General features: G+C 34.8%; 2 protein-coding genes across 4 annotated transcripts in view; one reads left to right on the plus strand and one right to left on the minus strand.

Moving 5' to 3' along the window:
• The window catches only part of LOC139145845 (palmitoyltransferase ZDHHC5-like), a 36,994-nt gene extending 28,046 nt beyond the window's left edge, over window positions 1-8,948 (minus strand). For both annotated transcript variants that reach the window (XM_070717257.1, XM_070717256.1), the window contains exons 1-2: window positions 8,853-8,948; window positions 8,528-8,739 (exon numbers count right to left, since the gene is read on the minus strand). In XM_070717257.1, the coding sequence (XP_070573358.1) occupies window positions 8,528-8,631 (104 nt within the window). In that variant the 5' untranslated portion in view covers window positions 8,632-8,739; window positions 8,853-8,948. The remainder of the gene's footprint in view (window positions 1-8,527; window positions 8,740-8,852) is intronic.
• On the plus strand, window positions 5,346-22,765 carry LOC139145846 (uncharacterized). 2 transcript variants are annotated; one of them, XM_070717258.1, is made up of 10 exons: window positions 5,346-5,402; window positions 10,369-10,422; window positions 10,980-11,217; window positions 13,302-13,534; window positions 14,243-14,371; window positions 15,877-16,046; window positions 16,537-16,610; window positions 17,489-17,646; window positions 18,435-18,521; window positions 19,223-22,765. In XM_070717258.1, exons 1-10 carry the CDS (start codon window positions 5,361-5,363, stop codon window positions 19,322-19,324), a joined length of 1,287 nt encoding a protein of 428 aa, XP_070573359.1. In that variant the 5' UTR covers window positions 5,346-5,360; the 3' UTR covers window positions 19,325-22,765. The 2 variants fall into 2 exon arrangements, with proteins under 2 accessions (XP_070573359.1, XP_070573360.1); XM_070717259.1 differs by lacking the exon at window positions 5,346-5,402 and adding an exon at window positions 8,948-9,223.
• Window positions 22,766-24,940: the final 2,175 nt, after the last annotated feature.

The raw sequence follows: 24,940 nt of genomic DNA on the forward strand, positions 1-24,940 counted from the left end.
GCTCTTAAATGCAATCAGCAAAATCTATACATATATTATGACAGAAAGGCTCCAAAGTTGGTTTGACAAATACAGTAAGTTGGTGGAAGCGCAAAGTGGTTTTCGAAAACAGAGAAGTACCATTGATAATGTTTTTATTTTACGTACTCTTATTGAAAAATATGTATTTCATTTAAATAGTCGTTTCTACTGTGCTTTCATAGACTTTGAAAAGGCTTTTGATAGGATTCACCATTATTCATTATTTTATAAACTGGCCAAGAAAGGGATAAGGGGCAAATTTTTTTCATCTCTTTACTCTATGTATTCACATGTGAAAGCTGCTGTAAAATCTCCCCAAGGTATAAGTGATTTCTTTGAAATCAGTACTGGTGTACAACAGGGATCTGTCATTTCTCCACTTTTGTTTTGTTTTTATATTAATGACTTAGAAGAAGCATTGAAATATGGTACAGAAACTGTTGTGTACTCTTATACGTTAAAGCTTCTGTATTTGTTGTATGCTGATGATCTGTCTCTTTTTAGTAGCACCCCTAATGGTTTGCAGCGACTCCTTAACCGTCTTTATGATTATTGTAAACGTTGGAGATTGACAGTAAACCTTGGTAAAAGCAAAATAATTGTGTTTCGAAAAGGAGGTCGCCTAAAAAAGACCGAGAAATGGTACTGGGGATGTAAAGAAATTGAAGTAGTTTCAAAGTATAACTATTTAGGGGTCATTCTTTCAAGTTCAGGTGTCTGGTATCAGGCACAAAAATACATTGCAGATCAAGCCAGGAAGGCTTTGTACAATCTTGAGAGCACTTTATACAGATTTGATGGGCTTCATCCCAACATTGCATTTCACATATTTGATTGTAAGATACTTCCTATCCTTCTTTATGGTGGTGCTATTTGGGGGACACGAGATTGTGTCGATGTTGAAAAAATCCAGCATAAATTCTGCAAATTTCTGTTAGGTGTAAATGTGAACACAACAAACTCTGCTGTAAGAGGAGAATTGGGAAGATATCCCATTAAAACTTACCTTGATATGGAAATTTTACGTTATTGGATAAGATGTCTTCACCCTGAATGCCCTGAAATTGTCTATGATTGTTACAAGTACCAGTATGATCGAGCAGAAAAAAGTGTAAACTGTTGGGCTTTATATGTAAAACATTTGTTGTATAAATATGGTTTTGGTGACTTCTGGATAAATCAGCAAACAATCGATTGTACTTATTTACTTCAACAGTTTAAAGAAAGGTGTTGTGATATCGCAATGCAAGAATGGCAATCAGAGATAGAGAGTAGCTGTAGTCTCCGTACATATGTAAATTTTAAAAATGCTTTAAATGTGAGAAATATCTTAAATGTATTCAGACTACTGTATATCGCAAGGCTTTAGCCCGTCTTCGGGTATCATCCCATAATCTTCTAGTTCAAAAAGGAAGAGAACTTGGAATTCCACTTCATGATAGATTGTGTCCATTTAATTGTAATTGTATAGAAGACGAATTTCACTTTGTCCTGGTCTGTACTCAATATGAAAATCTCAGAGCCCGTTTCATTCCTCAATTTTACTACACACCTGCTATAAAATGGAAATTTAGTCGATTATTACAATCAGAAAATGAGAGCATCTTGGAAAATCTAGCAAAATATGTATTCCATGCTTCTAAACAACATCAGCGTCTGCTTGGCAATGGAAACTAGAAATGTAACTTTGTCTGAAACCTCAAGTGACTGTAACTTTTCAATATGAAAATTGTACATTAAGGCCGGTGGCCTATAGTACTGAATAAATATGATGATGATGAATATCTTCCCTCAATAACAACACCATTGGTATCAGCAAAATATGTCAAAACACCAAAGCTAAACCAATTACATGTCAAATCTATACAAGTTCCTTGCAAATACAATTGCAGAAATACATGTACATGTATTATATGAGACTGAAGTCTCGCATTCCAGATATCTATTATGAAAATGTGTGAAAACTTCCAACTTTCATTATGATGTACGGATGCATACGTCATCTTTAGTGGTAGAAATAAAAGAGCAGAGAGCTGCCCAGAAATTTTCTCTGATGTTACCTGAAGTACACTTGTGCGAATCCTGAATGCTAAATACAGTATAGCCATGAAATGTCATCTCCTACATGACAAGTAGGTAGCCATTTTCTGTGCTAATCACCTGTCCATGATCCACTTTTTTAGGATTATTGATGTTCATAAGAGATTTGCAGAAATTAGATTCTGTTGGTGGTAATTTCAGTAAAGGGGATAAATAATTTATATGTATATCTTGAAATGTGATTGCTTTTCACCATGTCTTCACATTCCTTCAATATGCATCAATGTCTTTTAAACTGGCTCAACAATTACTGAAAAGTAGCAATTCCTAAATTATTGAGTCTGGGTGGATAGCTCTGCTGTCCAGTTAAGAAATATATTCATTGCTTTGGTTTAGTTTGTGTGCAATTTATGCTAGCTTGTATAAATGTGCACGTGCTTGATTAAACTCTACAACTGTATGGAGGGGTTTTGCCGTCAACAATTGTGGAGGTGGGAATTTAGCCAAGTGATTTTAATCACAAATTTGTTCCCCATGTGAATGTACTGTAGGTTGTGAGTTTGGATCCAATCAAGATATTCCTGAACTACATGTGCATATGTATTTTTCACATGGCCATTCTGTGACTCTATAAGTCTATTGTATGATATGCATGTATACTATTACTGGTACTTGCATAAGGTGATTTCTTGGGTCTGGAGTCATTCAATAAGACTTTGCTGTTGAACTTCTCAAGATCCTTACATTAGCTGGTTTTATCATATAGCATATTCAGTTGAGATGATTACTTCCTATTGGGTTGACAGTGAACAATACATCAAAGAGATTTGTGGCAAGACGTGTAGCACTTTGAATATCAATTGAAACATGTCTCTTTCATAAAAAAATTACTTTTACTCAAGGCTACAGACATACCGTAATAAATGAATAAGGGACTTTGTTTTTCATATTTCACATAGCTACAGTATTTAATAGCACTAATTGTGATCCACATAAACTATAAAACACATAAGTTTGCCAAGATGATGCTCTCATCTCTACAAAATCTTAGCTTTTTTCAAACTGTAAGGTCCCTAATTACTAGCTACAGCAACAAACACAGAGGTTTGAGTTTAATTATTTCCCCAGTTCTTATTCCTCAATCAACATGTACAAATCTTGAACATAGACAGTATGAATACTCTTACTGTCACATACACATGAAAACCGACATGATAGAAGCGTACAGAAATGGGTGATACTGATCTTGTGTATTCTCTTTCTTAAGCAATTTTGACCTTGATTTATTATCACTGTATCTATGAAAATTCTAAAATTCTGTTCAGCGTGCAGTTCACATAGGAATATTCATATCATGTGTAACAGTGAACAGTCATTCACGTTATGAATGATCTTAAACAATTTAAGATATTCAGCAAATCTTAATGAAGCACACATGAAGTTGCCCACACTAAAAGTTATTCAAATATAGAATCTAACACAAATGGCCCAGCTGTGACCGGGGGCGGCCACAGTGCAACCCCTGACTTTTCTAAATTAGGGTCTTATCTTTAAAATCAACTTCTTGGGATCTACCAATCAGGTAGCAACTAAACCAGTCAAGGACGGTGTCTTGTATTCTATACTTCACCTACATGTACTAAGTTTGTGTACTGAATATTTATGATTGGCCTTATCAAATGCCTTATAAATCTGTGTAGATAACATCAAACTGTTTTGTCTCAAAGACAAGCTTCATGAAGCAAGATAGATAGAATAGTGTCAGCAGATTATCATATCAGCCACAAAACCATACTTTTGTTCAGATAAAACACTTTACATGGTTATACTACCTTGATACCACTTTCGCAAACATTTTTGAAGCAATGGATATGAGGAACACTGGGCGACAGTTCCTCACATTTGTGTTGGAACCCTTTTTGTGTAGAAATTACTTTTGGATTTGTTAGTTTATTTACATTAAATTTTCATTACTTTATAAAGTATGGAAATAAATAAATTTTTTCTTATCTCATAAGTTGTTATATTTAATGTATATTCAGTTCAGGTATCAGCACTTAGGTACATAATTCGTATGTGCAGGTATTACTGTATAGCCAGTAAGCCTTCCTGTATATATATTCCAGAACTTAATATTCTCTAGACTATCTGATTTGTCCTACTTATCGTGGTAACAGGTCTAGATAAGGTTGTGAAATGTGAGAACACTTGTACATATGTGAATAATCATGTTGCGGAGTTCCAAGAGCCTATGACTTAAATTGATCCTGCAGCATGTATAGAAGTGTGAGCGTGTGATTGAATTTTCGAACAACTTATAAATATCAATGTGTCATGAAATAAGAAAACTGGTTGGTGTACCATCATGAACACAACTGAATATTGGACGTTAAAGATGATAACAGACTGTGTCAGTGATGGTGGAATCTGAGACAGAAAATCAAACCCCTTGTACAGTATTTGTGACAGAATACATATAAGGAATGAGAAGGAAAAGATGAGTGTTAAGATTATCACTGGATAATGATTACTGTACATATGTTCTGAAACACTACCAGTAGTACTTGCATGCCACAACAACAAGTTTAACCATTCCATAAATACACACGTATAGTTTTGCAATTCCAAAAGATATAAATTCACAAATCTGTTTCTTTGCAATCTGTATTTGAATTCAAATTCTCTCACAAAGAATGCTAGCAGCTCATGAAAAGAACAGTACCGGTATTATTTATTTCATTATTTTCTTTACTGATGATAGCTTCAAACTAAAAAGTCACAACGCATTGTTGTTAATGTTATTGCATCTGATCTGTACAAGAAACCACACACAAATTTGATAGGAAAACTCTGTAGACAACATTGCTGTGTGTAACTCTATGCAAATTCTATGAATCATATCATAAAATGACTATTATGCGTAAGAAGAATTTCCCTTGAATAACTTGTAATAGTCCCTTACACAAATGTATTATTACTCTGGGAATAAAGTAATGTACATCAACAAAACTTGTTATCAATAAAAAAGATTTCCACACATTATAAACAGAGAAAATCATAGTTAACATGTACTTTCCTGATAACCAATGGTGCATACATGTAGGGCCTCTTTTTACCATGTAATTGTGATAAATAGAAACTTCATGTACAGTTATATTCTATTGTTATGCAAAGGTGGACATCACACATCAGAAATTTCTACAATGCTTTCATTTTGCATTGAACTTTGCTACATTTATGATGGTATTCATAGACGTTCCTTTGAATCACAGCTCCTCTATCTGGGACTGTGTTTGAAGATGGTCAGAGATATTGCTGAACAATGGATCAACTATGATCAGGTATGCCATTGTACAATATGTCACTGTGCTCATGACATAAAATCCATGTCAGACAATAGTATCAATAAAGAGCTGTAGCACTGATAAATGTCAACATCTATTCTAGTAACTGTAAAATTGGGGCTAGCCCTGTTTCAGTAACAGGGTTCATGAACACAGGGTTAGCCTATTCTACTAGGGGTTTGTCTGATGCTGTTGACTTCTTAGTATTTGATCACATGAACAATAAAACTAACAGGAAGTATACAAAACAATGAGAGAGCTATGTGCATAATTGTTGACTTGAGAAAATATAGTTCACAACTTGCAGGCTCCTTTTTAGCACTGTTTCAGTACTGGAATACCACTGGGCTTGCCTACAGCTCAAAGACTTTATGAAACCCCATGGCGATCATTTTGAAAAGCTACAGCTATCTCAGGGTGTATTGTTTCACATTGGATTTACCTTGGTAGTGCAAAGTGGGATGACGTATTTAGAAATTTGGAAGATAATAGCACTGATTTTGCAGGTACACAATGTACCATATGTAACCTGGTACAAGTATTAAAATATATGTAATCTGTTCACTATTCTTGTCACTTTTAAGTGATCGATGTTGTATTTGACAAATTCATTTCAAAGCATCATAGTTAGGTTACACAATGAATAAATCAAAGGAAATTACCTGTTGTGACAAACTTCCTCATCAAAATCACTTTGACTTTAAGGCAACCGATTTTGTGACATGCCGATTTTAGACAAATTAAATGAAACCATGGTGAAAATGAATTAATGGTCATGACCATTAATTCATTTTCGCGATGGTTTCGTGTATCTTGTCTAAAACTGGGGTCGAATATATGCATGGTCACCCATTCATTCAGTATCTTTCAACATGTCAAACAATATAAGTAGTATCTCGTATCAAACAAAATTCATGAAAAAATATGCGACTTTGTCCCTTTTATAATAATGCAAAAATAAATGTTTGTCCACATTTTCCGCGAGAACAATGAAAATAAAACCTGCAAGTGTTACAAAAGATACCAAAAGTCACACTCATTCATATGAATTTATGGCTCAGACTAAAACGTGCAATAACAACCCCCGTGAAACAACAAAATTTGTCTGAATTTGAGGCAGCGGTGTCCGATGTCGTGCGCGTGCAGCGATCAGCTCTATTACAAGTCACATTGCCCCATGTAGAGGTACAGAAATCCAATTTTGAAATCACAGGTTATCTACAAAATCCATTGTCTATGGATATCACATTTGACAGGTGAAACTGAAAACATGAAGATAAAAGATAAAACATTTTGGAATTTCAGTTACCAGTACTCTAACACTGCTACCTCGCAGTGTATCATATGGCTGATGAACTTGATAAAACCTGTGGTGTCACACCCAATGACCTAGACAATACAAATGTGCTTTCACATTGTTAGAAATTTACATGTACAAGTAAGGTTATGTAAGTACACAGCACTACAAAATGGTACTTGAAAAATACAGCAGAGCATGTATCTTGCTAATGAATACTTGAACAGGTTCATGTCTAGCCATTTAACATATTATGCCTCAGAATCTATGGGTGTATGTCCACTGAACTAAATTGTGGATTAAAACCAACATAGACACACTGAGAAATCCAATTGACAGAATTCCGTAAAAGTTTCTGCAACAAGGTGGGTCTTTCATCTGGTTCATGTACATGTATACTTTCACCAATACCCTGAGGTAATATACATCTGTGTGACTGAGTTAATGTCACCACATAGGTTATGCATCACAGGAACAATGCTAAACACTTTTCATCACATTCCAGTGCATCAGAGCAGTTTTTCTTGCTGCTGTGTGTACATCATTGCTCACCTTCAAAACCTTGAAACAAATCCAAGTTTTTGTCGTTTATGAATGGCTCACCATGTTTCAACATGGTTTGTAAATGCATTATAGTTATTGCTTACTTTTCAATGATATTATCATCACAATAATACTACAATAGTCTCGCACTGAACTGCTGTAGAAGCAGCTGACCATTTTGAATACCATGGTGACAATAAGACGTTTTCAAAAATGATAAACATGGTTGATTCATGTGTGTTTTTGAGAGGGCAGTACATGCAGGTAAATGTTACAAGGGTGCCAAAGTCATCTTATGGGGTATCCTTGGAAAATTTGACATTATAATAGGGACTGTGGAAATGTTTATACTCCAGTACATAAACTATTTACCAACTTTCCTTACATTAAGAATAGTAAAAAAAATGCTGGCAATGTATGGTACTATTAAAGTGTGCACTGAGCAGTAGACAGAGCGACACAGTAGGAGTCTAGAAGTCCTCTACCTTACTAATACTTCATCATATTAAACGTAAATTAAATTATGATATTATGTGTTTATATACCTTTACACAAGGACAGAATGGACAATTTATATGCACAGCAAACAGTTACTGAACTATAACTTCCTATTGATGCATTTGAAAGCCAAATAGGAGCTACACTGAATTGATGGGTTAGCAGGACATGTGTAAGATCTACTTAAACTGACTATTATTCAGAAAACCGACCAGTAGCCTGTACTTCAAAGGAAGACGTGACATGCCTATGTCTAACCACAACATATTTAAAAACACTGGTAAATACTGTGTGCTACCTCCATGTCCATCATAACTCAGTATTTTGTGGGATATCCTTCAATTTATGATAAAGCTTTGGAGAATACCACTACAGCTTTAGAAATCTATAACTCTCTGTTCAGATATATGAGCGTACGACGGAGAGGGCAAACACTATATATATTTGTGGAACATAAAGGTAACAGACTAGACTAGTAGAGATGACCCTTGAAGCTTATATGCGAAAGAATCATCCAGTTTTTACATCTCACTTTGCTGTCTGCAGGCAGATACACACTTCAAGTGACAGCGTTTGTACCAATATGCGTTTAGCTACTGTTTATAGAAGGCTATCAGCTTTACATTTGATAATTTACACCTTTAAATTCTTCAAAAGAACTGAAACAGAACGCTAATATTTATTGAATTCTGGTAGTATTCGCACCAACAGGATGTTCGTGTTTCTCTTGGGTCATTCTGAACTCACTGATTTACAAATCATGCAGATGCAATATCATACTCACGGAAAGACGAAGAATAAAGCTGTACAGCCCAGCAAGAGCGAATAGGCAAAGGTCACTGGAATGTACTGGGACGATGGTTTACACTTCTTCTTGCAGCACGCCATAGTCGCGATGAAATTATAAAATTGTCAGGATATACCCTTAAAACTCTTGTCAGCAGTGGCCTTCCTCTTGGAAATCGCCCTGAGCCGGACAACACCTAGCAATATATCCTGCCGCGAAATAGTGAAAATGTTGAGTATTTCGATTAACAAAAACGCACAAATATTATGAGTAAAATTTCTACACAAAATACAAACTCAATAGGAAATTCATAGAAGTTTACCTGTCGGAATGGAACGAACAACAGCTGTCAAAAATGTAACATTAAATGCGTATGGATTATTCGACCAGAGTGTTGTGAATCGTCGAAGTCCGAAAGGAATGCTGGGTAAGTTAAAATGGCTGCCGTCGTCGTACGTGTTACCGGTACGGTGTCGTGACTACGATCGTGTCTTGTTTGGAAAGAAAACCCAACTCTATCAGATCCTTTATTTGTTTATGAGTTGGTTGACAGAAACACTCTGTATTTGAATAGCTTTCTACCTTACGATGGGGCATGCTCATAGCCAAGAACACAAGGATCGTCATCATACATCGATGAGACATGGGTCAGTCGACCTACTGGCTCCCCCACAGCTGGTCAACCTTATGCAGGTATTATTATGGTCGCATTTAACAGTAACAGTTCAGCCATTTTAATACGGAAGCGGTTATAGTAGTTTATCGCTAGAAAACTAGAAACAATTGGAAGTGTATACCGTATACGTTCAAGATGATGTAAAACTTCGACCGTCTGGGAACAGTATCAAGTGAGATAATTTATGGGACCGAGTGGTTATACCCAGTGTTAAAGGTCGACAAGTTTATTATGACATTGACAGATTTCAAACTACAGTAAAATTATATTAGCGGTCATTCATCACGAATAAAGTATCTCCAATTTATTGACAGTTGCACTGAACCACGGTACATTTGCCCACGGTGGGCACATGCATGTCGCTTGTTTACTTTTTGACAATACATTGAATGACCTTTGATACGCAGGTGAGCTCTTCTTGCAATCAAAGTTTGGTACTAAATATAGTAACACATGCGCGACGACAGCTTCTGCTGGTTTCGGACCTTTTGTGTGAGTGTTCAGCGCAGTTAGTCGTGATCCCGATGGGAGCCCTTGAAAACTGATGTGTATGGTTGTTATCAAAATACAAATGTACTGGTATCACTATCAACTAGACTCATTTTTATTTCTTGTTCCCGCAATTCCCGAAATTCATTCGGACAGTCCCCACAAATGATATTGATTTGTTTGGATTAATGATATTTCCATGACGTCATTTGAAATCGGCCTGTGTTTCTGAATTTGCGATTGATGTTTACAAATACAACACCTCCCCACAGGGCATTGCCCTGCAGATGTCATATCTGTAATACAAATCTGAACCTGCCATCTATAATGCCATCTATTTCCCCTTCATCATGTAGTATTCAGTATTTTTTAAAATCATTTTATTGTTCATTCCTGAGACACTCACTTAATTGTAGAGGTTATTGTACATCATCTTGTCCTGTTTGGACAATACGGAAAATCTTTCATTTTGAAAAAACTACACAGTCCCTATCCACAGATGCATGTAGGGGTCATGCAAAGATATTTCTGTATGTATTAGTTTGGCTCAAGGGACCAACAGTAACTTGTTTCAGGGCAGGCTATTGTGTTAGTCTTATTTATTTGTCTTTGGTAATTTTTCTAACTCTTCAAACAGATTCTTGTAAACTTTTTTTTTTGTATTTGCACCTAGAGAAGATTATCTGGAACAACAGAGGGCTCCAATATTGACAAAGAAGCATTCCAGGTATGCAGGGCCATTATTAAGAAATTAATCAAACAGTGTCATTCACTTTTGTGACGTACAGTCCCTTCACCTGTTTACAATTGTGTGTGGAGAGACTGACCTGATTGCATTTGAATCATGTCAGTCTTTCTTCTTTGTATATGATGAGGCTCTTAGAAATTGATCCTTGATATAGTACTTTCTCAGCCTGTAATCTCATTATTCCCCAGAATATGCTGATGTGACTGTCTCAAGGTACCAATGCTGCTGCATCAGATATACTGAGATATCAGTGTGCAGTGGGGTTTACAGTGTTGCACCAAGTGAAAGGCACAGTTGATGAATGAATCGTGCTGCATTCATAATTTTATCTGCCTTCCTCAGTTTACCTTTTCATGTGTATGTTCCAGTAAATGTTGAAAATTATAATGATAGTAAAGCTAAATCAGAACTTCAGAAAATTTATATCATTAGTATCCTAGCTAAACAAGATATTTTCTATGTGGTTTGTACTGTATATGGATGTTGTCATTACCGTGAATTTAACAAAATATGATGTTTGACTTTCTGTTTTACAGCAATACTTTTCAAATCCAGCACAAGGGTTTGGTAAACTTTTGTATGAGTATGTCAATCGACAAAGCCAATCCAAATATTCCGATGCGGCAGATACAACAGATGGCAGTACTCGTGTCAGGAAAGAAGACTTTGTCATCACAGCCAAGAGTCTTTTGTCACTTAGCCACAGTAAATCTGATCAAATTAAGTTCTACTGCAATCTGTACTCCAAGGGTGAGGACAAGTTAACTGAAGAAGGTAAGATCATACAAGGAAACACAGCTAAGATTTCTTGCGTAATACCTTAAGTCTTATTCTAGGGCCAGTGACATCTTTGTATATCTCCTGATGCCAAATGTTATTTATTACATGCCTCGATGTTAGTGCAAATCAGTGCATTGATTTAAATAGGAACATCCGGGATCTCAGCGGGCCGGTGAACGATGTACTGACCGGTTTCCATGGTTACCCGGTCCGGTGAAGCCTTTCGACGTTTCGACGTCAAAGTAGACGCTTAACGCTAGATGTAAAATATCCATGCGCGCACTGCTATTTTAACTTTCATTAAAATCTGTTTGATGCTGGTCGATAATGGTAAAATTGTTTGAAAATCCCCTGCATATAACTAAATGTCATATAGCATTAACTTTGAAGAGGCATGTAATAAAAATATTATTGCCTGAATACATGGGTTTATGTACCCTCGCAGCAGGAGACAATTTGCCCTTCTGACGTCGGGCAAATTGTCACCTGCTCTCGGGCACATAAACCCATGTATTCAGGCAATAATATATAATAAGTTCTTAAAGGTAGAGGACTCGATACCAGGGATCAAGTTTGTTCTAGTCTATAAGAGCTTTATGAAGGTGTTATAACCTTTTGTTTTCCATTGAAATTGTAATCTAGTAAGTAAATTTCCTGGCAAGACAATCTCACGCCTGAACCATGCATTTAACGATTGCATCTGCCAATGTTAGCATAAATGTGGGGATGCAATACATACCTCACCTAATCACTTCTCTAGCTTTTATACTTTGTTTGTGTTGCTTAATAAGTACAGAAGTAAGTTGCTATAAATATCGCTATCTTGATGCAGGCAAGTAAAGTGAATTGAAGCGCATACAAGAACAAAATGTGATTGCTCAGATACAGTTGCCATTTCAGAACTACCACCAACTCTGGTAATGAGATATGAATCATTGAAGAGATGTTTTTCTAAACCCTCTATTAAGTATGAAATAATGCATTTTATGTGAAGTCTATGGTAGCACAAGTATTGTGATGATCTGTTACACAACATTGCACTTTTAGCTTTTTGAAGTGCATTACTTGTAATTAAATTGAGTACTTGTCACCGACCTTATCTTCTAGTTGATAGTAAAGTTCCCCTGTAGCAATCATAAACTAACTGACACTGTTCAACTGTTCAAAGAACAGGTTTTACTCCTTGTTAACTATAGTCATTCAGCTAATTGCAAACAACATAATGTGAATGTGTACAATATTTGTAGATATGACTTTTGATGATTTAAATATTTTCCTCACTTAGTTCAATAAAAGTACTACATTATCTTATTATTTTGCCCAGAGTATGTTGAAATACAAATCATTAGCTGTACCAAGACAAGCTGTATGCAATATACAATATACAATGTTATCAGTGACAAATGAATTGTAATCTGGAGTAAAATGTAGTTGTCAACAACAACACATGACATTTCACACATACAGGCCATATGGAGAAATAGAACTCTATACTGTAGACATTTCATATCAAACAGAATAGAAATAATCATGAAGCAGCAAAAATACAACAAAGAGAACTCGGTAAAGATTGTGTCAAAACACTGATTGTATTCAGTCATGCTTTCTAACAACTTGTCATGGTACCTGTAAATTTTATGAAATCATTGTACATATTTATCACATGACACGTGTGTAGCAAAAGGTTCTAAGGGAAACAAACAGGTTTAAAATGTGATTGATTTTCCACTTTTTTTCTCTGTAATAAGTAAAGTATTACATTTATCATTTTGTGTCTTTTGTTTTCCTTTTATGATGTGTGGCTATCGATGTTTCCATAAGAAATGGAGTAACCTCAAGCAAAATATTTTATTTGGCCTAAGGGCCTTGACAAACTTTGTGTAATATGTCTTGACAATTTCTGAACTCAAATTTAACTGTTTTATGCTGTACTAGCACAGCTATCAAAAGAAATATACCAATCTATACAAAACACTGCTACAGCTGTATGCCATACAATTTTAGTAGGAAACTATCATGATTGCCCTCTGATTAATGATATGCATTAATGAGCTTACCATTACATCTTCTATTTGCAGACAGTAGACAACTGATAGAAGCTGCCTATGTGATGTACATGGCCTCAATGGGATTCAGGTGTGAGGTGACAGAGACAACTCATGCCGCTATTGTTGCAAACTTTGCCACCAAGCTTTCATCTTGTAAAGACATGAATGCTATCAGTTACTGTATACAGTGCAATTGTCCAGATCTGCTGACAGGCATGCATGACTGGGTTGTATTACTTCTTAATGCAGAGGCTAATCCAGACGTAAGTCAAACACTGATATCTCAGATATGATCACTGTCTTCATGTAACAAATACTCATGATATACTCAGGAAATACTATGACATACATGGGTAATTGGCTGGCTGTTGGTCAATATCAACATTAAACTTTCAGAGAAATATAGCAACAGCTACAGAGAAATGGTATTGTGATGTGAAATGTCATTTTAAGCAGTAATATTTGAGTGTAATGTTACCATTCATTCATGGTTTCACTGTAATGGGAACTGCCGCTTGTCTTAATTAATTTGCCATAATTAATTTTGTAGCTATTTACCAGTTACGTTGATCAAAGTGATGCCATAAATAATTTCCAGTGCCAGAATTGAATGTAAATTTTCACAGACTGATGATAAGTTTGCACAATAAATGAATAATCACCAAGTGAATGATATGTAAATGTTCTCTTTGATGTCATAAACAACATTCAAATTAAATAGCTCATTATAGACCTTCAGAGTCCCCAATTGTAGCCCAATCAGGGAATATACATGAAACTATGGTATCAAAATGTTGACATTCATGTGATGATGTGTGTTCCAGATATGTACATTTAAAAACAGGCATTACGCTTACATGTTCCAAGAAGGCATTTCATGCTTGATTGAGAGGAGCCTGCATAAGTTCTGATTCTGTAAAGGTGAAATGCAAATGTTTGCAATTGATAACTGACTTCCCTTCTTTTTTCAGAGTTTACAACCGATTGAAGAAGAGCGTTTACCAGGGTCTATGTTGAGTTATCCATTAGCTTGGTTAATATCATGCAGTGTACCAGCAACATATACAGTTGAATCAACAATGAAAAGTGCTATGGACAAGGTAATTCCAGCAACTGTGAGTTGCGAAATTGTCAATTGCTATAATACTGAAATATCTTGTATGAATTCTGCTAATATTGGTTTGTTCAGGGATCTATCATGGATGTTTTCCAATACAAATGATTTCAAATTTTGATATCTAACAATTCAGTAGCAATATCTAAATATTGATATTGACTCTTTTATTCCTTCTTGACTGAAATGTTTGTGCAGTACAGTTCATTAGCCAGCTGTAATAACCTCAAGCACAGTCATTTTGATAATGGAACTTTCATATTTGCCTGTACCTGATCCACAATTGTCTACTTTGGTAATGTAGTGCAATAAACATTTATGGAACAGGTATAAACAAACATACTTGTATACTGTGAAATAGATAATAATAATATACTGATGAAGGATTTCAATTCTTTATCCCGCTTTGATCCTTTGATGCTGTCTGTCACATCTGTTTATTAAATTATTGTATAAAGATTTAAGGTATAATATGTAACAGGTCTGACCTGAGAGGTAGCGCAGTGTGAGGTATTGACGTTGAGGTTATTATTCTCATAGCATGCCAATCACAATGTTTGTTGCCAAAGTGCTGCAGAGGTAGAAGGGCTGCCAAATATTTTCAAAAATAACGATAGATCTCAGTATTTTGACTTGAAACTGCCCAGAAATCAAGTTGACCAATGAAAATAAATTATAATGGGCAAATGGTTAGATCCAGTTAGAATATTGTAAAAGAGACCTGGAACAGAGGAATACTGAACAAAATTTGGAACCGTTGGTGGTGCTCCGCAGCTGATGTAAAATTCTGGCATGAGTTACCAGTCTGTATTGCATCAATTTATGTAAGTCTTGCAAGACTTGGCTTGTTTCAAAATGGCGGTGCACAGTCATTACGGAACCTGGCTTTTAAAAGTGATTGAACCAAATTTCGTACTGTGTTTGGAATAGAGTGCTTGCCCTGTCAGGAAAGTCCATTTTTGGGTAAGAATTGTGGAAGATGACATTTTTTATTTCATGTAATCTGAGACAAAGTAGTCAAAATGACCACTCCATGTAAAGACCGGAAGTGTGCTCTTTTCAAACTCGTAATATGTATAGAAATTCTATTCAATTCGAAATACATGTACATACATTATCTAAAGTGCTTGCTTTGTTAGCGGCCTTTGGCCACTCTCGCTGCGCTCACTAATATAAGTTTTATAAATTCACAAAATTATGTACTCAAATGTAAGAATAATTTATTCAGACAAATTTCTGTCGATATTTCAAGTGTTTTGAATCTGTTAATTATATGATATGTTCTCATTTGTTGTAGAACACCATGTTTTAGATAAAACAACTTTTACTTATGTACATCAGCTTTTATCAAAATGTCTTAAACTAGTAGATTTAATTTGTCAGCTTTAAATAAATGATATTTTAGCTGGAAAGTGCATTAAATAATGCAACATATTCAATGTATTTTGTATCACTACAATAACATGAAAAATTTTCTGCGTTTTGTTTCAGACAAATAATCTGCGATGGGATCACTGGATGACATTGTATGACAGCAATACCAAGGGACTTAGCATGAATCGATTTCAACATCACACATTGAGTTACAAAGGACCAACCATTATGCTTGTCACATGTAGTGGTGGCTATTTGTTTGTCATAGCAGTGGACCAGGAATGGAGGTATGTAATGCATTGTTAATCTTCTCAGCTTTCCCAGCTTGAATTTCACTTGACACTCATATAATCTTTAAGGTCAGTTACTAGTTTATGGAACATGATTCTCATAATGGCCATGCATAGGATGTTTGTATTCATATTTTTCTTCATTAGCAAAAAGCACTATTTCATTTTTTGTGTTTGCTTATTTTGTAGTGGGTAGAAGATAGTAGATGTTCTATCTAGCAAATAAATGGAAGATATAAGATTTCTGTCTATCAAGGAAACAAATGTTTCATAATTTCATAATTTCCAGCGAGTCTCTGTGTTCAAAAGTCAAAATGGTTTTACCATTCTCTGCCAATTCACTTTGAACAGTAGCATGTGATAAAATATCATGTAAGAGCTTCTAATAATTATTTCCCATGATGCACCATTTTCCTGGTGCTATGCTGGTATCTGTGATAGTTGATAGACTTTTCACTTTTGATATTTTCTCCTCCATAACTGACAGGGAGAGTACACAGCATTGGGGAGGTAGTGGATGTGCTATTTTACAGTTTGCACCAACGTTCAAGTCTCTAGAAGGTGAATCTGTTTGTTTGCTTGTTTTGAAGTCGCTACTTTGATACATAAAATACAGGATTGACTCATGATTGAACATTTCATAGTATTTTTTATGATATTCACCATTGTATACTAATTAACATAGCATCCTGATGTAAGTTATTGGTTTTAATTTCAATGTAATGTTATATGGACATCTCTGTGTCCTAGCTAAACTCTGACACATTCCTCAAAGATTTCAAATCATATTCTTAAATTCATATGCACATATGTGAAAGTTGAAATAGATACAATATCATGAGACATAAGTGAATGTTGACTTGGCTGTTGTGTTCTTTGTTGATTTACAAAGAAAAATGATTTTGGCAAACATCTACAGAGTAAATATAAACAGTGACAATATATACAGTATATGTATATATATATATATATATATATATATATATATATATATATATATATATATATATATATATACAGTATAAACAGTGACAAATAGTGTCAGGCAGAACATCGGTAATGATTGTCAAACCAATGCAATGGTTAACTTCAGTTTACTCTGTAATCTGAAAGATTTCTAAAATTTTTTCACAAAGAATTCCACCACAATTTATTTACCAGTTCTTTCAGTTTCATTTATTCCTTGCACAGAAGACAGAGAAACTGTGAGGATTGTATCAGATTGAGGGCACTGCACTAGCTAGCTTTTTTAAGGGCAAACAATTTCAAATGACAGCAATACAAAAAGTAGCACCTGAACTGTGTAGCACACAATAAAAATTAGAATAGTAAATATTTGTAGAACTTCACCTTATGTGGTCATGTTTATTCAATGACATTTTCTCCCAGTTCATGTTTAGCAATATTTCTGACTGTTTCTCTGTCTTTTTTGACACCAGAGGGCGCTAATATGATGTTTCTGAATGACAGGTCACGTAGCCTACCAAAGGGAATCATGGTTGGGAAGAATAACAACAGCCCTGTACTAACCATAGATGGTGGTTTGACAGAAGTCACTCACACTCATGGAATGAAAAGTGGATTAGAGTCTATTGAGGTCAGTCTCCATGAAGCTTGATTTCATATTACGTTCTGTTTGATCAAACTGCATTACATATCATGAATCCATTTATTCCATTTAATTTCCTATGTACATGTTTGCCAACTTATTGAATACAGTTGGGATTAATAAGTCTGGCAGTGAAAGATTTAATATCTGCCAATATAATAACAATCAGATTTCAATTTGTAGGAAATATTTATGTGCATTTTGCAATAGGACACAGAAATGCCTGACCTAGTCACTGATCACAATTGTTTTCAAATCTATTGAAGTTGCTTGAAATATTATCTATGTGCTTGTGGTAGATTTCCAAAGACAAGATGAACAGATGAACAGATATACTCGCCATGATGTGTATATGTGTCACTTAAGCATTTGCATCACAGAAAATTATGCAGTGAGGGTAAATGATAGAACAACTATGTCAGCATCAACAATAGTAATAGATTATTTTGCCAGTAAACTATTTTTGCTTAATGTTTGTCATTCTTGTCCTTGAGGGCCTGCCACATACAGGCAGTATTTGAGTATCTTCAATGCAATTTTAAACAAAGTATTTCACAAGGATTAAAGTAAAGTACATGTATCTATTTCCTTGATCATCAAACTTGTGCTGAAATTTGCTGCAATAGTATCTGAATCAAAGAAATTCGGCAAGATTAGTTACCACTTGAGGAAAATTACCCGATAGCAACTAAGTGTGGATAATTATTCTGAATGCTATAACAAAAAAGGCACAACGGTCAAAATATCATTTCATATTTTTATCTCTCTGTAACCAGGTTATTGGTTGTGGTGGTAGTGATGCCATTGCATGTCAAACCAAACAGAAAGAATGGGAGCTGAGACAAGCACATAGACAGAGAAAGGTTAGTTACTCTGTATAGATGTTGAATAAAGTAACAATGATACAGCTACGGTTTATGATACTGACTTGGAAATTCATGGCTGTAGACAGACACTATTAATTGATGCACTGTCAACACTAAGTCAGTGACAGGGACTTTCTAAAGGCATGAGATGCTGGCATGGTACTGTGTACTCTACACGTGATTAAGGATACAGATATGCACATATGTAACAGGGTTGAGGCACAGAATGTTGTTTGCTTGACCCTGCTTCAGTATTGTAGCTAACAGCCTTTCCATCCCCGGGTGAAAAAAAAGTCTGAAAGACAGTTTCAAAACAGGAACACAACTAACTACCCCTAGTAAAGTTCCTTTATTTCAAAGTTTAACAATGTATGTGTGATTAAAACATTCAGTATGTAAATATTTTACTGTATGTCTGAGCAGTAACAAAGGTGAGAAAAGTTGTATCTTCATCAGCAAAAAATGTCTGAATGTTTTGCATGATTTTTCACTTTCACTTGTACTAAATATTGCCAATAGATACAAAACTTAGCAAGCTATAACATCATTGCTTTACAGTGTCATAACAGATTACTTGGTGAATACAATATCATCGTGTCATACACAATACTTATTAAATGATATACACTTGTTAATTTTCACACATACCAATGAGAATACTAGCTCCATGCTAAATCATACTTATGGTTTATTTCCAGGTTCCTCTTCCAGGGAATTGGGATGAAAATCCAGACAAATTTCTATTGGAATTGGGAGGAATCAAAGTCAACCATGCAGAACAAGTTAGAGATAACTATTAAATAATCCACAGAATATACTAGTATGGCCATTGACTTAAGATCTTTGTCTACATTGGCCCTATCATCTTAGATTAACTACTTCATTAATTATGAACCTGTGAGACAAGTATTGTATATAGTTGATAAGGTTTCATCACAGGAAGATAAAGGAGATGTTGTAGTTTTGAAGCATTGAAGACTGACTTCACAGCATGACATTCCAATAACCATTTCAATGGTGTAGATATATATAATTTTCAGCAGTGTTTATCTGCCTATCTCTTTGTATAACACGCCACATGCTCATTCCGTGTCGCGATTCGCTAGAATACGTCACGTGACGAGAAAATAGATACGTCTAGTCCCCACCAGATCGACAAAAGTGACGTCAGAGGGTATTTTTTGAAAAGCTATTTCCCTAGGGAAATAGTTCTGACCAAATTTGGAAAAGTGCCCGGTCACGTGACCGTAGTGTCGTCTGCAGCTTTGCAACAATGGCGGGTGACTAGAACGTGATGTGCGTCCGGGATAGATGACGACACATTCTCTAAAACAGATTTTCCAACATTTTCCAACATTCCAACAGCGTAGGAACGACGGAAAAGATTGAAGTGCAACTACGGATGTCACTTGGTATGCTTAGAATATTTTTTGAAAGAAAGTTGTACCACGTACAACTGAAACGCTGTGGAAACATCGCCCAGTAAACTTGTCACAATGGACTGTTGCGGTGCAAAATATCAAAACACATTAAAAACTATATAACAATACAACATGAGCATGTGGTGTGTTATAAAACACCTATAGCCTGGTCTTTATTCGGGCTATAGCGCCCGTCTATTACCCCTCGTGGCCATGTGTTACCAGAAACACATCGCTATACCCCTCGGCCTACGACCTCGGGGAATAGCGATATGTTTCTGATAACACACGGCCCCTCGGGGTAATAGACGGGCGCTATAGCCCTCATGACCAGGCAATAGGTGTTTAGTAGAAAACTTCACTCCATCCTCACTGCACAAAAATAGATGCAGAAATATATTTGCTTGTGTGTATCTCAATATCAATCATGGATTAGAAACACAGATCGTACACTTTACACATTAATGTGCTCCGATAAATAATCAAGTGTACCACACTTACCAAAGCTGTCTTCTAAGTCTCTTTTGATGCGTAAAGGGGAAATGCATGATTGACAATGATTTTTGTGTTCAATATTGTAAATACCTTGTTTAGTTTAAAAAAACAAGTACATCTGGAAATTTATGTTGCTGCGCAATACAAGAGCATGTAGTCTTTTATGAATTGTGAAATTGTAAGTTCTCCACATTAAACATCAATCAATTGATTTCTATGAAAATTCTGTGACATAGTTGTTGAAAATGCAGAGTTGCTTTTCAAATTATGGAATTGATGAAGTGATAAGTGTTTACTGCCTTAGCTATGTGACTTCTGAATAATGTGTTATTTTGTTCAGTGGTGTCATAACTTTCACCAGCACTGAGCTGTACTTTACAAGTAAATACCTCATTTATGTATGTTAGCTTGTTACTGTTACCAACAGGTAACAGTAAAAGATGAATACAGACATAATGCACAATGTCAGTTTCCATATTTCAGTTGTGTTGAACTTGACATTGTCAACTAATATAGAATGTCTTATCCTTGCCAAAAGATTTCACAGTCACATTGTAATGTATATCATGATTTTCCATTGAGAAAGTAAAGTGACTCATAATGTACATGTGTGCATTGAACTTCAGCTGCTGACATACCAATCCAGAAAGTTTAATTGCACAGGAATGTCATTCCATCTCAAAAAATTCAAGGCAGCTAATCACATTTTTTTCCATAAATATGTATATTTCAAAACTACTGATTTATCAAAAATAATTGCATTTTGCCAAAAAAACCCAATTTACTATCGATCTATATTATTATCATTTAAGGTTTGTACTTTTCTTTAGTCTACTGAAAGCATGGACCATACCAAGTCAAATTGTAAAATATCACAACAAATACTGCATCATGTACAGCTTTTCAGGCAAACCAAATTGATATTATTGTGCTTGTGTGTATTGTTATTTTTCAGACATTGTCAGTATTATTTGTATATTGTATCCAGTTCCTGGTCTTGTTTTATTCAAGTATATTTTTATGTTATTGTGAACTTTATATCAAGTTAGACAAGTTTTAAATTATGGCCTGTAAATCAAGCTATATGTGTCATTATTAAAATTTTGGGAGATTAAGTGCAATAGTTGACAAATTTTACATAATTGGGTACAACATACATCGCACAGTGCTGTTAACTGTGAAAAAATATCCAAGGAAATGTTAGAGTATTCTTTCTTTACCAATCTTTCCTAAGAAATGTCACTCAACATTTTTATTTAACAATAAGCAATAGTTATTTTATTTTTTCTTGATCATCAATTAAAACTTATCCTACAAGATCCTACTTACAACATCAAAAATCTTGTGAGAATTAAGCTGTGGTGTATGCCACAGATTCATGCTCTACACAAATGATAAATTTACATTAATAAACAGATATTTCATAAACATGTATGAATCATACATGCTTATGAAATATCATTGATGCTGTTTTAACCCTTTCACCCCCAGTTCCCTGTATACAGGTCCAACTTTACCATAGAAAACAATGGATTTGGGACAAACCATGGTGGTAAAGGGTTAAATCAGTACAGGTACTTATCATTTAGGATCAAGGTTTTCACAAACAAAATTAGTTCCAGGATTGACCAAGGTGTGGTGTGTCAGTAACTGAGATATTGAGATGGGTTGGAAAACTTTGCAGAATAAATGAAAAAAAAAAACATGGGAAAATCTACCATCATGCATCATATCTGGAACAGTTATTTCAATAATCATGTGACTGTCATGTTGAATACATTTTCCTAATTACTGTTTGGGTTACAAAAGCTGTAGGTAGAATTGCAAAATTCGGCAATCATGTTTCAACCTTGTTGTGCAGACTGTGAATGAGTGCTTCACTAAATTCAGTGATGTGTTCACACAAAATGTTTTTTGATTTTGTCATGGAATTTGAATATGGCTTAAATACAAAACAATATATGTTATACTTAGTCATTGTTAGTATTGATAGGGCAGCCATTTTCAATATGCTTCAATGTGTCAGGGCTCAGAGTTTGTATTTGCTTTTGTACATAACACAAGTACTTTACTGTATAGAAATTTAGTCAAGTGAAGTGAATGTAATGTGACATCCTTCATTGGCCTTATCGATGTTTACTCAATGTAAGAATATTTGTTTCATTGGCAACTCCAACAAGTGATCAGATCATGTCATATCTGAATCATAATGTGTGATTTATATGTCAACATTTTCAAATATTATGTGTATTCCATCCATGTATGAAGAATAACATAAAGGTTTTATAACAGATATGAATAAATAACATTTGTTTACAACTTTCAGAGCACTTCAATATCATATTTTTATTCATCTGCTGAAATGTTTGGCCCTTGGGTGTTTTAAGTGCTCTGGAGTGCCAGTGTTATCATTATAGTTTGACAACTGTGCATATGTGTCTGTGTGTGTTTTGTATATATATATATATATATATATATATATATATATATATATATATATATATATATATATATATATATATTCCCACTGCAGATCTGTTTTGTGTAGTATCAGCAAGGCTGGCTACTCTCATCAGGTGGTTGCCTTAGTCTAATACAACCACCCAGTGCATTATGTATGTATATGCAGAAAATTGTATTTTGTCCAATTCAAACAAGGTGTCTGATATCTTGGGACTTCCTTCACAAATCCTGTCAAAGATTTTTAGGGATGATTGTTCTCAACATCTCAATAATGGTGCTATTGATAATTTTCATTTCTTCCATGCTATATAAATGTGACAATTATGAACAATTTGTTAAGTTTGGGATTCAGGAGTCAGCTGTATGTACATGTGCAGATGTCTGTCTGTCTGTCTGTTCATCCCTATCAAAACTTGCAAACAGAATCTGTCACTACAAACCTTGAGGTGTTAATATTTACACAAAGAAGACATGAATTTGTTGAGATGATCATGTTTGTATTAAAAATGTGTAAATGAGCTTTAAAAATGTGGCAACAGCAAAAAATCCAGAAGAGGAACGAAATGTTATCTGTTAACTTACTTTATAGTCTAAGCAATGTGGTACTTGATTCTTTGCTTTGACTGCACAAATGAAATCAAACACCCTGTGCATAATAACCTGTTGATTTCTCAGGATTTTTTCACAGTATGCTGTGTGTGGTCTTAATATATCCAAAATGAAGATGAGGATGGTTCAAAACAAATTATTTGGAACAACAAAAACATTCTTTTTGGAAGAAAATCAATCTACCTCAAAGAATTCTATGATTGTGGTTTTATTTATGTTGGTCAATTGTTTAAAAGAAATGGTAATTTTCTGAACTGCGATGAGATGAAGGACAGGGATGTTGCCCAGTCTTCCATTCTCAAATGGTTTGGTTTGATGAAAGCGATTCCAAGCAAGAGGAAGATCAGCAATAAATGCATGTACTACAAGAAATATCACAAAATCCATTATAGATTACTATTTTGTTTCTCTGAAATCAGAATTTTTTTAATCATAATTCAATCATAGAAGTATTGATTGCTGGTCTCGCCTTTATCTTCCTTACAAGGTTACAATCGACACCAAACTCTGTGAATTCCAGTTTAAAATTCTACATAAAATTCTACCTACCAATAGTGTTATGTTTAAAATGACACCACCAAGGGTTCCATCAAATTAATGTACTTTTTTTAAAAAGGAAGTTGAAACATTATCACATATTTTCATTGATTGTGAATTTCCAATGGAGTTCTGGGATGGTTTTCTCATATTATGGGGTAGTAAAGTTGGTCTTAATTTTTTTCCTTGTGGAAGACAAATACTAATTGGAGATAAGAAGCTCTCCACATTGGTTAATTTTCTAATTTTGATTGCCAAATGTCATATTTATCTGGCAAAGCTTGAAAATCAGAAACCAAATCATCTGATTTTCAAAAGATTACTACAAAAGATACAGAAAGTAGAATATTGTATAGCAGTCAAAAAGAAGAAATTGACTTTACACAACAAGAAATGGGGTGGTATTCTAACGACTTTATTCCTAGAACCACAATAAATTGAATTTATTACATGTATTCGGAAAATCTTATATGCATATAGTCTCTGAGACTTCTTGACTGACATTTATTGATATCATTGCATTGTAGTTTTTGTAATAGACATGTATGTACACTCCCACTGTTGAGATTGTAAACTGTTTTGATGACCCCAATAAAAATCTTGTTAAAAGACAAACAAACCCAAAAACCATGTATTTTCTGCAGTGGTAGGTGTACATCTATCTTTTTAAGGAGGACAGAAAGTTAACAAGACATGACAAAGTTGGTACCGAAGGCAATTTGCCAAACTTTTGGTCTGTAATTCAGCCCAAGCTTTCTACCCCAAAACATGACAGAAGTAAAACAAAAATAGTCTCTAATATGCTGAAATCAGCAAACGGGGAAAATCTGATAATATTCCATATTCCCTGGAGGTGTTAATAATATCTTTAAAGTTTGTCAGCAAGTCCTT

This window comes from Ptychodera flava, chromosome 12 (genome assembly GCF_041260155.1).
Source record: "Ptychodera flava strain L36383 chromosome 12, AS_Pfla_20210202, whole genome shotgun sequence".
Classification (NCBI taxonomy): domain Eukaryota; kingdom Metazoa; phylum Hemichordata; class Enteropneusta; family Ptychoderidae; genus Ptychodera; species Ptychodera flava.